This window comes from Ictalurus punctatus, chromosome 17 (assembly GCF_001660625.3).
Source record: "Ictalurus punctatus breed USDA103 chromosome 17, Coco_2.0, whole genome shotgun sequence".
In the NCBI taxonomy this organism is placed as follows: domain Eukaryota; kingdom Metazoa; phylum Chordata; class Actinopteri; order Siluriformes; family Ictaluridae; genus Ictalurus; species Ictalurus punctatus.
The window spans coordinates 23,275,895-23,294,218 of NC_030432.2; the positions used below are offsets into that span (position 1 = coordinate 23,275,895).

Here is an 18,324-nt window from a genome sequence, read left to right on the forward strand (position 1 = left end):
GGAATCGATTTAATCCATTCTTGTATTACAGTCGTAGCGGTGAGAAATTTGACCGCTGTACACAAATGCTGTCCTAGAGGATGAGCACCCAGAGTTATTTATTTATTTATTTATTTATTTATTTTGCAAGTTATATAAACCAGCGAGTTATGAGTTATTTTTTACTGCTGTGGTATCACCTTAAAGTCTATAACTGGACATCATTAAGAAAATGTCACGTGGTTTTTAAAGGACAATTTGGCTGGATACCACGCATGTCGATAACGTGTTCGTTCAAGCCCCACCTCCATTTTTTTTTTTTTTTTTTTAATACAATAACATAATCCCCCCCCCGAGTGATAATAATGAGTCTTTATTGATCACACATACACAGTGCAAATTCTTTTCTTCGTATACCCCAGCATGTTAGGGTCAGAGCGCAGGGTCAGGCATGATACAGCGCCCCCTGGAGCAAGGAGGGTGTTAAGGGCTTTGCTCAAGGGCCCAACAGTGGCAGCGCTGGGGCTTGAACCCCCGACCTTCTGATCAGTCACCCAGAGCGTTAACCGTCAAGCCACCACTGCCCCCCTTTAGACTAGTTTTCCCACTACCACTCCGACACCCATGTCTAATACAACGCTACTGCAACCTTATTTCAGCACAGTCGCAGTCCTATTAAAACAAGTGCGCAGTGTAATTCTGGGCCGTTAGATAAAGACATGAATATTATACAAAATGACTGATTGGCAGCTCCTTTTAGGTTTTGTTTACATGTTTGTGTGTGTGTGTGTGTGTGTGTGTGTGTTTATCAGGCGGAGTTGGAGGGGATAGAGGCGACGCAGGGGATGTCCTCGGACACAGCCGTCACCTTTCTGACTCGCCTCATGTCCATGGTGGACGTGTTGGTGTTTGGCAGCTCGCTCAACTTCAGCGAGATTGAGGCAGAGAAGAACATGTCCTCTGGAGGACTGATGCGCCAGTGTCTCAGACTTGGTCAGTCAGTGTGTGTGTGTGTGTGTGTGTGTGTGTGTGTGTGTGAGAGAGAGAGAGATCATAGTGGACACTCATGAACAGTGCGTCTCCGTTACTGTGTAGACCGCACTGTTGTTTTTTTTGACACTTTAAAAAAAAGCAGCATTTCTGTTTGTTTTGTTTCTAGGATGATGTTGAGATGAGTTCTATAATGTTTTATTCATGCTGCAGTCTCAGCCCGTTATTTCTCTATTCTTATTCTGTTCATTGCCAGACTGTATTCATCACACACACACACACACACACACACACACACACTCACACACTCACTCAATCTTTTTATTTCTTCCGCTGTCTCTCTATCAGTGTGTCTTTAGTGTATTACACTGACTGCATTTTGCCACAATTCCTATAGCTTTTATAAGTTTATATGCAGTGCGGTATCAAAGACTACGAAACTGACATGTATACCATAGGATATATGAATATCTCATCTCATCTCTGTCTCTCTCTCTCTGCCTCTCTCTCTGTCTCTCTCTCTGTCTCTCTCTCTCACTCTGTCTCTCTCTCAGTGTGTTGTGTGGCTGTGAAGAATTGTTTAGAGTGCAGACAGCGTCACAGGGACAGGGGAATGAAGTCCTGTGTGTCCAGTGTGAAAACTCTGGAGAGCATGCAGAGCTCCTGCAAGGTGTCCTCTCTCTCTCTCTCTCTCTCTCTCTCTCTCTCTCTCTCTCTCTCTCACCTCTCTCCTCTCTCCTAACTCCCTCTCTCTCTCTCTCTCTCTCTCTCTCTCTCTCTCTCTCTCTCTCTCTCTCTCTCCTCTCTCTCTCTCTCACCTCTCTCCTATCTCCTGTCTCCCTCCCTCCCTCCCTCTTTCTCTCGCCCCCTCCATCCCTCTCTCTCTCTCTGTCCTCTCTCTCTCTCTCACCTCTCTCCTCACTCCCTCTCTCTCTCTCTCTCCTCTCTTTTTCTCTCCTCACTCCCTCTCTCTCTCTCTCTCTCTCTCTCTCTCTCTCTCTCCTCTCTCTCTCTCACCTCTCTCCTATCTCCTGTCTCCCTCCCTCCCTCCCTCTTTCTCTCGCCCCCTCCATCCCTCTCTCTCTCTCTGTCCTCTCTCTCTCTCTCACCTCTCTCCTCACTCCCTCTCTCTCTCTCTCTCTCCTCTCTCTCTCTCCTCATTCCCTCTCTCTTCTCTCTCCTCTCTCCTCCCTCCCTCCCTCCCTCTCTCCCTCCCTCCCCCAACCCCCCCCCTCTCTGTACTGAATATCAGGTCTTTCTATTCACTTTCCAACCAACTATAGCATAGACAGGTTGGCGATTCTATTCTATTCTATTCTATTCTATTCTATTCTATTCTATTCTATTCTATTACTATATTACACAACGTCGTAGCAGTTACTGTTCTATTCTTTATCATATTCCTTATCGCTCTATTCTATACCATTCTGTTCTATTCTATCACTATAGCATTTCTAAAGCTAAAGCGTTACTATAGCATTACTATAGAATTTTACGATTCCGTTCTATTTCCCCTCATCACTACTTTATTCTTTTTCATTCTTTACTATTGTCTTCTATTCCCATTGTAACTTCTATTCTATTCTATTGCCATAACGTCTCTATAGCTATAGCATTACTATAATAGCACTACAGACTTCACTATTCTATTCTGTTCCCGCTCAGTGCTACTTTTTCTATTCCGTTCTTTTCTATTCTCGTCTATCCCTACAGTAAATCCTATTCTATTCTATTCCTGTAGTAAATTCTATTCTCCTCTGTTCTCATAGTAATTTCTATTATCTTCTATTCGTATAGCAATTTCCATTCCATTCTCTTCCATTCTTGTATGAATTTCTCTCCTCTTCTATTCCTATAGTAAATTCTATTCTGTTTTCATATAGTAAATTCTTTTCTATTCTTATACTAATCGCTGCACATTGATTACTATGTACTTAAAACGTTGTAGTTCTGCACCCCCCCCCCCCCAAAACGGCGGCCTGACGCAGTCTGCCCCTCGCCGTTTCTACCCTCAGTGAGAATGTGTTAGTGAAAGCTCACTGTACTGAGATGAAGTGTGTTGACTCACATACATATTGTTCTGTTTTAGACTTCCATAGAGAATTTCCCCAGTAACATTTCTCCCATTAAGGACCCAGATCGTCTCTTGCAGGACGTGGACATCAACCGTCTGCGTGCCGTCGTCTTCCGAGATGTCGTAAGTGACGACGGAGGGAACTCGAAACGCTCGCTTTACCGTGCATTCTCTCATGAAGCGTGTGTTCGTGTTAAACCGCGTGGATCTCTGCGGCTTGCTCGTATGTAAGCAAGCGGCGATTTAACGGCGTACTCGAAGACTTTCCTATCAATCTCTTCCTCGAGCAACGCATTTATTTGGCCATTTTATTAGAAGTATGCTAGTTTGACTTATATATGATTCAGTGCAAAAGTTTGTACCCCCCCCCCCCCCCCCCCCCGTGCCCGATTTACAATTGATCGACAACAAATCCAAACAGTTCAAAATGAAATCTGAGTGCGCGCTTCAACGAGACAACAATACAAAACATAATGCAGATCGATCAGAAAAGAAGATAATGTTTTCCCCCCACGATGTTTGTCTCGGTCTCCAGACCTGATTTGAAGCCAGACACACATCTGTCAGTCTTATAACAAAGGTGCCAATAAAAACTGGCTAAGATTGCCCAAACAGGCTGGAAGAATTACTGCATAACAGATATTTCAGAAGAAAAAAAAAAACCCAACAATATACAGCAAGGCAACTGAGAAACTCCGGAAACTGTTTATACAAAACATATGAAAGTCGGAGGAAGTCAACGTGCAAGTTCAAACTGACAGCTTTTTTTTCTTCTTCTATTAATACAATAATCCCTTAAACTCTTGGTTTAGTATTCTGCTGTTGCGTGTAAATGACTACTAAGGACTACTTAAAGGACAAGTAGCTACTAGTTTACTAAACTGTATTATTCCTGGTCACTGGGGTTATACCCTGAGGCATAGGGTATATGCCTATATACCCTAACCCTAACCTATATACCCTAACCCCTAACCCTAACCCTTACTTACAAAAGAGCATATCATATATCTTAAAAATCTTCATTTACAGTGCAGTTATATAGCTTAAAGGGTCTATGTGAAATATTACATATGAAAGGTCATTTAAAAAAGCTGATTATATTTCCCAGGAGTCATCAAACAGACCGAACAATTTGAACACTCTATATATTAGCATTTTTTTTTTTTTGTATTAATAATAATAATGTTTATTATTAAACGGTCATGTATTTTATTGGAACACTGTAGACTGAATTTATTTGGAAAAAGGACAACATGCAATATTTATCACTCTATTTAAGCAATATAGACACAGCCTATGTTTATGTTTTACACGTAAATATTTGATTGATGGGCTTGACCCTCCCAAGGCCTTATATATATTTAAAAAAAACAAAAAACAAAACCCATATAGAGTTGCGTATTAAGATATTACATGCAGATTGAACAGTGTAGCTTTTCTGCAGTTTCGCATGAAGAGTGCTGCGATGTGTTTTATAGGATGATGGGAAGCAGGCGCAGTTCCTGGCCCTGGCTGTGGTCTATTTCATCTCTGTCCTTATGGTGTCGAAGTATCGCGACATCTTGGAGCCACAGCGCGAGATGACCAGGGCCTTCAGCCAATTAGGGAGGAGCATTCGCCAGGAAATCAACTCTCCCACGAGCACAGGTGCTGCTCATCATCATCATCATCATCATCATCATATTATTATTATTATTATTAGATTGCTTACAATTTCAGACCAAGCCTTTTTTTTTTTTGGTGCACCATCTATACCGAGTATAGAAAAGCTAAAAAAAAATTCCTCACGCTATCTGTAACAGTGGAAGCTCAGAGAGAGTTACGGTCCATGTGCTTGGTGTTTCTTCAAAGGATAATCCAAACTCTCAGTGAAACCAGTCAGGTAATGGTCGGTGCACTGGGAAAAGGACCATCTAATGGCGATATCAAGGCAGGAGGAGTGGCAAGACTTCGCAGATTCAGAATTCGCAAATTCGAATGGAGAAAATGATCTATACACGAACCAGGAAATAACCCGGGTGTGAATGAGGGAAGCAGACTACTACTTATGCAACAGTGACCTCTGCTGGCGGGGAAGGATATCATTCTCAGACACATTCTCATACATTCTCATTACTGAGGCACATTTAATGTCTCACTGACCATAACTAGCTTATCTCATCTTTCTTGTTTCTGAGTGTAATACTTTTTTTTTTTTTCTGTTTAAAGCTGTTGCTCTTAGAACTAGTGTGTTCAATTCTAGTTTTCTCAAGTGGCTTTGGAGAATCAGTAGTCTCTCTCTCTCTTTCTCTCTCTCTCTCTCTCTCTCTCTCTCTCTCTCTGCTGTTCATCATCTCAAACCAAGCTCTCAATCATTGACCAGGCGCCTCTGTCTTTCCTTTCCCGAAATCCACATGTCTTGTTAATTATGCGGCGTGGAATTGAGCTAGTGAGTGCATGAAGGAACTCGGCTGAGCTCGTCAGTCACACTTCACCTAAAAAAGGACTCGTGGAATTTGACTCGCAGGCTTATCAAAGGCTTCTTTTTTTTTCTTCTTCTTCAGTTTTGAGACGTTGGAAGGGACGAGCGGAGATGAAATAAGCTTCAAAGAATGTGATGAAGATGAGGGGTGGAGGAAAGAAGGAATGAGCCAGAGGGAGCAAAAGAGAGAGTGTGACAGCATTATAGGGAGAGAAAAATGGACAAAGCCAGCATATGAGGACACAGGAGATAGTGTTGCTATTTCCAGCACTAACTGTCAGTGGCCATTAGGCAGGCAATCCAGCAGAGGAGAATGGGATCATACAGGCTCCTGTCCTGCCTCATAAACTTAAGGCCAAAAAAATAAAAATAAACACATCAAGACAGTGGAATCTTTTCAGATGCTACGCAGAAGACAAATATCTGAGCCCAAGATGGGATTTAGACATTATCTTTAGCTCCAAAAGGATGCATTGGCATCATTAGCAGCAGAACATGAATATTCATCAGGATGGCAGAGTGTGTGGAAAACAGCTGGGTGTGAGTGTGTGAAGTCTGGCTACATCTGCCCAAGCCTTGTTGTTTACACTCAAGGAATTCATTTTAACCTTAAGCGTTTGCAATACTGACTTCATAAACTTGCAAAAAAAAACCCTTTAAGTATTTTAACAGCATTAATTGAGATATAGTACAGAAAATCAACCCTTTGCAGAAATGTTACAGAAATGTTACAGAAATGTCGGTTGTTGTTAAATACACAGTAGAAGCATCATCTTCCTGGACATTCTGACTCTTTCAGATATCCAACGTTGTTTTTCGGTGGTTTTGTGGTTAGCACGTTCGCCTCACACCTCCAGGGTCGGGGGTTGGATTCCCACTGTGGCCCTGTGTGTGTGGGGGTTTCCTCCGGGTACTCCGGTTTCCTCCCCCAGTCCAAACACATGCATGGTAGGCTGATTGGTGTGTCCAAAGTGTCCGTAGTGTATGAATGGGTGTGTGAGTGTGTGTGTGAGTGTGCCCTGCGATGGATTGGCACCCTGTCCAGGGTGTACCCCGCCTTGTGCCCCATGCTCCCTGGGATAGACTCCAGTGACCCTGAAGAGGATACGCGGTGTAGAAGATGGATGGATGGATGAATGTTAGCTGACTTACAGTTCAATAATCATCTGTCTCTTTTTTGTTATATGTAGTCATGGTGACAGATGATGAATAAATTTGACATGCATGCGATAGTTGGTCAACAATACAGGTTCTGGAGATGATTTGAAGATATTAATGAAAATAAACGCAACAACAACAGCAAAAAAAAAAAAAAAAAAAAGTTAAAGTTTCCATTATTAAGACAGTAAGCTAATGGAAGCATTAGCAAGCAAGCACGGTCATTAAGCTGTTTTCGTTTTCCTCCGTGAGGGTTTGAACACTGGTTTATAATTTGAAGGTGTTCAATAATCAGAACCTAAATGTAAAGCATTAAAAACGTTCTTGGTCATTTGAATAATTGTATAACATTTTAAACGGTCAATTTGGCCCATTTTTGTTGAAAGGTGCCAATAATTCTGGAGTCAGCTATATGTCAGATACTCCACTGAAGTGTCCTAATGACGTTGGTGGAGGAAATTCACTCGTCTAGTGATTTGTTACGTGTTGGTTATTGTGTGCATGCGAATGTGTACACAGCTTTGGGACACTTTATGAAATATCAGATTGTTTTATCGTTGTCTTGATGCCTCTGTTTTTTTTTTTGTTTTTTTTTTTCAACAGAAAACCCGCTGACATACTCAGACAGCAGTAAAGATCCCACCTTGGTCTCTGATCCACATGCTGAAGTGTCTCTGCCTCATTCCGACTCCGGTCTCGGGGACGAGCCTGCGTCCTGCATGTTTAACGGAGCCGAACTGGAACCCGGCTCCAGAGGACCGGACGGCCTGCGTGGGATCCTCTGCACCCTCTCACCAGAGGCTAAAGTCCAGGAGAACCTGACTGAAGCGGATCTCCTTAAGCCTGCTGCCTCCATCTCCAGCATCAGCCAATCCAACAAAGGCATCAACGTCAAAGAGATTCTCAAGAGTCTGGTAGCAGCTCCTCTGGATGCCAGTGAGAGCAGCCCTGAACCGACAACATATCCTGAAAACCAGGTGTTAAAGAGGGAGACGCAGACCGTGATGCCCATGCAGTTCCACTCCTTTGACAGGTACAGAACTCGGGTTCAGTCGGGTTGAGATGTAATGAGTGTGAAGGCCATAGCAAATGAGTTACGTCATTTTCATACTCATCAAAACCATTCGGTGAGCTCTGGTGTCCTGTGGATGGGGGCGGAGTCATCCCGGAAGAGACCACGCCCATCGGGATAGAAACGTTTCATGGTAGGATAAAGGTGATCAGTCAGGAGAACCGCAGTATTGATTTTCAGTGTCTCAAGAATGTCAGAAATGTCATGATCTTTATTTGTCTTTTCATGTTGCTCAGTCTTCATTCTGTGTGTTCACATTTCATTGGTTAACAGTTACATTCAGATCTCCAGGCAGACAGACAGACAGACAGACAGACAGCACTATTTTACTACAGACCGCTAGACAGCCGAGTTCAGATAGACACCATTATTTGGAGTGTTTATTAAAACCAGTGTTAATAAAAGATTTCACACCAGTTCTGTGATTTTACGACTGCACCGTGCTTTCATGGCTGCTCATAAGCTGAAATAACCTCATAACCTGAGAGAAGAAAGTTTGTCTCGACTTATATGTTTATATGTTGTAACTCGTATTTTTCAGTTAAGAACTTTTTTCTTATTTGAAAAAAAAAATAAATAAAAAAATTATAATAAAAGGAGAAAACCTGAAAATGTGATTTAATATATATTATTTATTATATTCCTGAAAATGAACTATTTCTCTATTGTAACAGAGAAAGTATAGAGAGAACTTATGTCCAGCAGTTTGACCTGAGAGGTGTAATTTCTCAAGTGCACTATTGCGTTGCTTTGAAATCAAAAGTATATTGAAATATTGAGTGATAAAATTCTGGGGGAAAAATAAAAATTATTTCAAAAATGTTTCTAATAAAATATTACAAGTACATATTTATTATTATTATTATTATTATTATTATTATTATTATTATTACTACTACTACTTTTTATTTTTTATTATGATGTCCTGCCATACATTATAAAGTAGCTCTCAGGTCAAAATGCTGAACATAAACTGATATACAATAAGTTTAATAAAAAAAATAAAATAAAAAATTAATGAATAAAAAAATCATATAGTTGCTTTACTGTGCAAAAATCTTCGGTAGATGGAAAAAAAAAAGAAATTTACTAGAAAGTTCAGTAAACAGTAATAAACTGACCAAAGTACGTTTGGTGTGAAAATCCTTTCCTTTTTATTTATTTTTTTTAAAGAATGAGTAGTCTCGGGTATAATTCGCGGCCGGTGATTGGTAAATTGGCTGGTAAGGTTTACTGAGCAAAATACAGCAGCCTTCAATATGTTTTTATCTAAAAAAAAAGATATGCTACATAACATGCAGTTAATTTTTTGTTGGAAACGTTCTGTTTGGGTTGGAGGAGGTTGGAGGGGGGGCATGGTGGCTTAGTGGTTAGCACGTTTGTCTCGCACCTCTGGGATTGGTGGCTTGAAACCCGTCTCCGCCCTGTGCGTGAAGTCTTCTCGTGCAGCCGTTCTCCCCACGCTGCCGGGGCTTCGGGTTCTCCGGTTTCCTCCCCCAGTTCGTTCATACACATGCGTTGTAGGCTGATCGCTATTTCCAAATTGTCCATATTGTGTGAATGTGTGTGCGATTGTGGGTTAGTACTCTGTCCAGGGTGTCCCCTACCTCATGCCCCGAGTTCCCTGGGATAGGCTCCAGGCTCCCTGCGACCCTGTGTAGGATAAGCGGTATGGAAGATGGATGGATGGATGGATGGATGTACTGTTTGGAAATCTATAACAACGTTTGTACTAAAAGAATAGGGTGCCTAAGACTGTTTTACTTTTAGTGAAAATCTGAACAAAACAGGCTTCCTGAAAGCAATGCTACTCACATAAAGATGATTATTAAAAATTAGAGCAAGTCTGTTTCTTGAGCTTAAGTCAAGTGGGTTTTTATTGTCATTCTTCTATATAGCTTGAATACATTGGAACGGAATGGCGTTTCTTTTGGACCATGGTGCAACACCGAACAGTACGCAAGACTACATAAAGTGCAAATATACACAACAGTGTGAGACGAGTGCAAAACAATAAATACACAGGACCAAACAATAAATACACAGGACCAAACAATAAATACACAACACAAAACAATAGGTACACAGGACAGTAAATACACAGGACAATAAATACACAGGACAATAAATACACAGGACAAAACAATAAATACACAGGACAAAACACTAAATACACAGGACAAAACAATAAATACACAGGACAATAAATACACAGGACAATAAATACACAGGACAATAAATACACAGGACAAAACAATAGATACACAGGACAAAACAATAAATACACAGGACAATAAATACACAGGACAGTAAATACACAGGACAAAACAATAGATACACAGGACAAAACAATAAATACACAGGACAAAACAATAGATACACAGGACAAAACAATAAATACACAGGACAAAACAATAAATACACAGGACAATAAATACACAGGACAGTAAATACACAGGACAAAACAATAGATACACAGGACAAAACAATAAATACACAGGACAAAACAATAGATACACAGGACAAAACAATAAATACACAGGACAAAACAATAGATACACAGGACAAAACAATAGATACACAGGACAAAACAATAAATACACAGGACAAAACATTAAATACACAACACAAAACAATAGATACACAGGACAAAACAATAAATACACAGGACAGTAAATACACAGGACAAAACAATAGATACACAGGACAAAACAATAAATACACAGGACAGTAAATACACAGGACAGTAAATACACAGGACAGTAAATACACAGGACAAAACAATAGATACACAGGACAAAACAATAGATACACAGGACAAAACATTAAATACACAACACAAAACAATAGATACACAGGACAAAACAATAAATACACAGGACAGTAAATACACAGGACAAAACAATACATACACAGGACAAAATAATAGATACACAGGACAATACAATAGATACACAGGACAGTAAATACACAGGACAGTAAATACACAGGACAAAACAATAGATACACAGGACAAAACAATAGATACACAGGACAATAAATACACAGGACAAAACAATAAATACACAGGACCAAACAATAAATACACAGGACAATACATTAAATACACAACACAAAACAATAGATACACAGGACAGTAAATACACAGGACAAAACAATGAATACACAGGACAATAAATACACAGGACAAAACAATAGATACACAGGACAGTAAATACACAGGACAAAACAATGAATACACAGGACAATAAATACACAGGACAATAAATACACAGGACAATAAATACACAGGACAAAACAATAGATACACAGGACAAAACAATGAATACACAGGACAAAACAATAGATACACAGGACAATAAATACACAGGACAATAAATACACAGGACAATAAATACACAGGACAAAACAATAGATACACAGGACAAAACAATGAATACACAGGACAAAACAATGAATACACAGGACAAAACAATAGATACACAGGACCAAACAATAGATACACAGGACAATAAATACACAGGACAAAACAATAGATACACAGGACCAAACAATAGATACACAGGACAAAACAATAAATACACAGGACAATAAATACACAGGACAATAAATACACAGGACAAAACAATAAATACACAGGACAGTAAATACACAGGATTCACAGGACATGGACTGTAATTGTAAACATGGCCTGTAGCTGTTTTGTAAGTTTAATTGTAAGTTTACGATGCTTTTGGGAAGCTTTACTCAAAAGCGTTAAAAATTTGCCAAGCTAAAGTGCACCGCTTGGAATAAACTCAGATGAACTTCGTGGTCCGGCACTGTAGCCATGCTCAACATCAACAATATTCCTCTCAACTAGACGACAGCTAATATTTAAGCATTAGCATTACTGTCAAAAGCGCTAACCTGTACTTTCATCTGATTCATTTCTTCCTCGTATCATTAATGTTACATAAGGCCAACTGATATGAATGATTTCAGCACTGTCTCTGTAAAGTATGAGGACCTCTCTCTCTCTCTCTCTCTCTCTCTCTCTCTCTCTCTCTCTCTCTCTCTGACTGCGTGATTACTTTCTGACATAACAACAGAGTGCAATGCATATTAGTCAGCCCGTGATAAATACCTGGATTATTCCTTTCCAGATGCGAGCACCATAATGATTTTTCGTTTGTAAGCAAGCCGTAAGTCACGTCAGTCCTGTGCGCCGCCTATCACTAAGAATTTCTGTGTTTGAAAAGGTCTTTGGATTGCAGTTGAGCGTCTTGGGTGCGTGTTTACATTCCGGGCTCAGATAAGATCTCCGAGTTATCCGTCTCCATTTCAAGAGGGGGAAACATTCATCCTCGGCTGATCCCAGTGTAGTGTTTAAGCCCTGCTGCTGAACTGATACACACACCGAGTGCTTGCCTTCTGCCCTAAATCAAGCTAGTGTTAGTTCTCTAATCTTTCACATCGTACTGAAATATTAATAAAACATTTTGTTTGGCAAGAAATGCCACTGATAACGTAAGCGTTTTGATGTTTTCGATCAGATGGTCGTATCTTAAGCAGTCAAACGAAAGCACTCCTTAAATCTGCGTTCAAACCTGTACGAAGTAGAACACTTTTTTTTTTTTGGCGGGAAATAACCAGTGATCACTGATAGGGTGAATCAATCTCGAGCGATTCGCAAGGGATTACTGATTTAAACTGCAAACGTGTACATTTTGCAAAGATGAAATACTACTCGATGATAAGTATTAAACGTCTCAAATGGAGTATGGTGCGGGTTTTTTTTTTTTTCTTTTTCTTTCTTTGACTCCATCGGTAGATTATACTGTGAATATTAAACAGTAGTCTTGCAATGCACAGTGTATTCAGTTCGAAAGAAACCTCTTGGCAATGTGCCGTAATCGAAAAATAATCGGCGACGGGCGGACGCGAACACGTCCCGAAACGTTTTAACCTTCTTATACCGCAGCAGTTTGATAAAAGTATGCCACGTCAGACTTTTTTTTTTTTTATCCGTTTATAGTTGCATTTAATGCTGTGGAAACAGATTACGTCCTGCTATCGTTTATGTTATAGCAGCTAGAAACTATAATCTTTCTGGCGTGAGGTCGGTCAATACAAGTTATTAAATAAATAAATAAATAAATAAATAAATAAAAAGTTACCAAGAAACCACAAAGTACGATCTCCTGTCCTGAATTTACAGCTTTTTCTCAGGCTGTTGCAAAGCACTGACACTGGAGACTCCTTTCATAAATTCTGATCAGATGACCGTCCATCTATCTTCTATACCGCGTATCCTTTTCAGGGTCACGGGGAAACCTGCAGCCTATCCCAGGGAGCATGGGGCACAAGGCGGGGTACACCCTGGACAGGGTGCCAATCCATCGCAGGGCACAATCACATACACACTCACACACCCATTCATACACTACGGACACTTTAGACACGCCAATCAGCCTACCATGCATGTGTTTGGACTGGGGGAGGAAACCGGAGTACCCGGAGGAAACCCCCGCAGCACGGGGAGAACACGCAAACTCCCATACACAGGACCACGGTGGGAATCCAACCCCCGACCGTGGAGGCGTGAGGCGAACGTGCTCACCACTAGTTAGTTATTATTTTTAGATTATGTAGATTGTCTGCCATAGAAATCCCCATATACTGTAAGCTGATACTATACAGAATGTCCTAAACGTCTCCGTGCACAGGGGAAATTAACACTTTTTAGCAAAATCTCTTCAAAAAATTTTCATACTTACTTCATATTGTGTGTGTGTATATATATATATATATATATATATATATATATATATTTCAGACAGCCTTTAAGAACGCCTTTGACATAAAAGGTCGTATTGAATAAGAAGGACTTTCTCGTGGCTGGATCGGGAAGCCGTCGTAAAGTTGCGAAGGACTTTAACAGGAAACGTGGCGAGCACATCATATCGCACGAAGCGGTCGCCGAACTTATTAACAAATCCAAAAAGACTGGACGTGTCGCGGACCGACCGAGAAGCGGACGTACGAGCATCCACTGACGGAAGACTCAGCCGACGTTGTCCTGGCACACACAGTGCCTTATGTACGGAGACTTTCGGAACACGCTGTAGAAATAATGACGGGTGCATTAATATAAACTGACAGCAAAAGAACTAACGTCAAAGCGGCTGTTGTAGAAAAGTGATGAACACGTTCAGACCAATCATATCTGAGAATTCAACAGTTCTGTGCTATAATGTCTAATATAAGGTATTATCGGTTGCTATAGGACCACGTAGTGGAAACTTTCCTTTTTCCCCTCACTCAGACTCGTATAAAACCGTAAAAAAAATAACTCCAGAGACTGCTGTTAGACGTCTTTTCCATTCCATTCCATAACTATAGCATAGCGTCTGAGACAACACGTTATTTCGGAGTTAAAGTGTCTCTCAACAGTCCATGCTTTAGTACTATAGCGCTGTTCCAGATTACTCGACGATCGTGTGTGGCTTTCGCTCTTTTGATCACATGATCGTGTTGTATCTTCCTACGATCATTTACATTTTGCCATCTTTTTTTGGAATTGCGATTCAATTTAGTCAAGCACTGAGATGAGAACGTGCCTGGCGTAACACCGGTCTGATTACAAACCATGCTGAAGGTTACAGATGAGGTGTGTCTGCTGAATAGCAAAGGTGCAGAGTGTGTATTATGTGTGTGTGTGTGTGTGTGGGGGGGGGGTGTTCGAGAAGGTCTCCAGGGTGTTGATGGCAGATTAAACGGAAGGGGTCCGGCGTGTCCCTCGGCTCTCCCCTGCTGTCTCGCTCAGCCCTCAGTCCCTTAATGAAGGCTGACGGGATGAAATGAGTCGCCGCAGCAAAGTGTATTATTTTTGAAATGCTTTCACACGGGCTGTCGTACGTGGCCGCGATGTACTACTCGGGCCCTGCACGCTTTAATGTCATCCGCCGCGGCCCAAATTGCTGTGTCTAATTGTTTGCCACCTGCCACTGAAATGAGCTGCCAGCCGCCGACAGGCCTCTTCGATTGTCTGTCAGAAACACAATAGATCTGGAGTGACAGCATCAAAAAAAAAAAAAAAAGAAAGGGGTGGGGGGGGAGCCTTCAAATGCGGCAGAGCGGATGGGGGCGGCTCAGTGTCTTTCTGGAACTTTCCTGAAGGTGCATTTTTCAATTAGTCTTCAATACCCTGGAAGCAGGAGTTGCAGCTGGGGCTTGGAGCATGACAAATCCAAATCAAAGCCAAGCTCCGAGCTCTTCCCTGATTGGAGATTAAATCAATGCGCAGTGTATTGATGCATTATTCAAATAGGCCACAATTATGCCCCAGTACTAATTTATATCTCATCAAGTTGTTTTTTTTTTAAAAAAAATAATTAAATAAATAAATAAAGGGGAGGAAAAAAAAAAAAGAAAAAAAAGAATTTGATTTGCGACTGGAAAATCGTCGTAGCGTTTTGTATTAAACGAACGGAAACGCGCCGACGTCGACTCGGAGGTTGATGAATTAATATTCATCCAGAGATTAATCCTTGCTTTATTCAAAGCAACTCAATTAAGAAAATCCTATTAATAAAATATGTGTTGGGTCAAATACATCATTCATGAGCGCTTAGCTAATGGATAATTCATGAAAACGTGTACATATTTTATTACACCGCTCCAATATTATCAACCCCGGCTGTCAAGGACCTGCTGGAAGCCGTGGACGTAGGATAAACAGGGGATGCGTTAGGGGAAATAAATCACGGCTTTTGTGTTGCCGGGTTGCAAAACACAGATATCCGAACGCTGAAAACATTATGGATGATGAGGAACGTTAAGAGGAAAGCCGTCGGACGTTTCAGTCGGAGACGGAGGAAAAGAATTTCACATTTGTTTTAGATTTGGAACGCAAAACTGCGATAAATAGTGCGTTTTCACATATGTTCTGACAAGACTTACGCATGTAGCCCGTCTTAAGTTCTCAGTTTGTTTCCCTGAAGCGGGCCGTACCATGATAATGTTCTGATTTATTTATATATATCGTGTGAATTATTTAGTGCGATACTTAAATAACACCGTACGTAGCATGCAGTACGTGACAGACCGTCGGTGTCATGGTCACGGTTAAAACAAGACACACGAGGATGTATAATGGAAAAACAGAGCGAATGTCATTTGTGTGTGTGTGTCTGCTCTCGGTACACTGTCTATTCTGTTAACGAACACAGTCGAAGGTTTTTGACTCGGACACACACACATCTGGCGTTGAGGGTGAGAGGGTCGGTCGGACCTGCGCTGCATCACACAGACACACAAAGGAGCAAACACCGTCAATACACACCACATACTTACCTGTGAAGCTGAAGATAATCCCGTCATGGGTCATATCTGGGTCAAGAGTGTAGCGCTAACTCATGACCGTCTGCTATCTGGGCCTCGTGAGAGCCATGTGATTTCCGTTTAAACATTTGAAGAGGAGGAATTATGGACACATTTTTGTGTCGTTTAAGCGAATTAAATGCGGTTTAGTTTTACATTTCTTTAATAAGTTAAGCTGTTTAGTGTCTATATTTAGAGACGGTCAATTTAATGGGATCTGCTGATGCAAAGATGGCTGTTTTTGTATTTCGAACATCAGCGCATGGGAACATGATGGGAGAGTTTAGCCGTAGCTTTTTTTTTTTTTCTCTCGCTTTCTGAGCACTTGCTATGCTAAGCTAACGTAGCAGGCCGAAAAAATGCAAACAAAATACGCTCGGGGTATGATGCGCGGGCCTGACGTGTCAGAGGGATTTGTGGGTACTTTTTTTTTTGGATTTCGCATTTCTGTGTCAACGTTTCCTTCTGTAGGAAAAGCACAGGTTAAATTTTGCTGCGTGTCAGCGTTTTATAATTTCTTTAATATTTTCTTTTCGTATTATTGGCTTATTTAGGTCGAGGTATGCATAGATAATGTACTGCATACCTCATTATTATGTGCACCATTCGATTGGGCTGCAGACTGGACATATATAACAACTGTACAAAATAAACGTATACACACAGGCACTCAATAATCAGGTGATTACGATGTAAGTATATGTAAATATAAGTCTATAATGATATACTATAATGAAAATTAATTTTAAAGATGTATTACATCCCCATACATACAACTCCAATAACTGAAGTTACAAAATATGCATACTTATAATATACAACCTACCTGAATATATATATATATATATATATATATATATATATATATATATATATATATATATATATATATATATATATATAATATATATATATATATATATATAATATATATTATATATATATATATATATATATATATATATATATATATATATATATAATATATATATATATATATATAATATATATTTCCTGGACTTCCAGGACTTTTTTTTTTGGCATATGGTTGCATACATACCCACTTATATATATATATATATATATATATATATATATATATATATATATATATATATATATATATATATATATATATTCAGGTATATATATATTCATAAAACAATGTTTTTTTTTTATTCACTGACTAAAGAAACCGGCTTAGTAACAAGCATTTTCAGCTGAAATACACAGATTTGTATATTTTGCATAACATTTACAGGTACATTTTTGTTCTCTAATTTTAATATAAACGTACCTCGGAATACCTTGTACCTCGCGAAGGTTTGTACGGCCCGACCGATGTACTTGAAAGGAACTCTAAAAGTGTATTACACCCTCAATCTTGACTAAATAATTATATAATAGTCATACATTTTAAGACGCCAGCCGAGTGACAAATGTTTGTACCTGAAATACACTCTGAAATGCACAAATTTGACTCATTTCTGAGTGGAATTTACTGATATCTACTGATACAGTTTTATTCCCCAAAGTCTAACCAGTGTAAATGCCAAATTATGTACCTAAGATCCATTTTAAACCTACGTTGATATATATCCAGTGTGTAAAAGTATAAAGGATATAAGACCTTGCCCAAGCATTTGGATATGAAAAAGACAGTTATACATTCGCAGGTATGTTATTGTTCTCCAAGATTTTATATAAATGTTTCTTGGAATACTTCATACCTCAATAAAGTCCATAAGGCTGAATTGATGTACTTAAAAGGAATTTTAAAGGTGTATCACACCTTCAGCATACAAGTGTTTATACCTGAAATGTATAGTTTAGTACTTTTTGTGGGGGATTTGAAGGTATATCTTTGTTCCTTAAAGTACAATATAGAAATTTCATTATAAAGGTGCATAAGGTCCAGTTATATACCCAGGATTACTTTAAACATACATTACATACGTAACATTCACTAACTAACAGTATAAAATGTGTACAAGTCAGCACCCTAGTGACGAGCGTTTATAATCGAATATACACGGTTTTGTATCTTTGATGTATGGCCCTGTACAGTATGTAAAATGAAGTTTAAAGGTGTATTACAACATAAACAACATAACTACCGGCTAACTAATTATATAAGAGACTATCGTACTGATTCGAACTGAAATAAAGATGTTTGTGTATTTTGTCTGGGATTTATTCGGTGCCAAAATTTTGCGTCATATATGT

General features: G+C 39.7%; 1 protein-coding gene across 1 annotated transcript in view; it reads left to right on the plus strand.

Moving 5' to 3' along the window:
• The window catches only part of nbeab (neurobeachin b), a 378,177-nt gene that overhangs the window by 151,907 nt on the left and 207,946 nt on the right, over positions 1–18,324 (plus strand). The window contains exons 25-29 of the mRNA XM_053687300.1: positions 792–972; positions 1,524–1,639; positions 3,059–3,166; positions 4,522–4,690; positions 7,266–7,695. Coding sequence (XP_053543275.1) covers positions 792–972; positions 1,524–1,639; positions 3,059–3,166; positions 4,522–4,690; positions 7,266–7,695 — 1,004 coding nt within the window. The remainder of the gene's footprint in view (positions 1–791; positions 973–1,523; positions 1,640–3,058; positions 3,167–4,521; positions 4,691–7,265; positions 7,696–18,324) is intronic.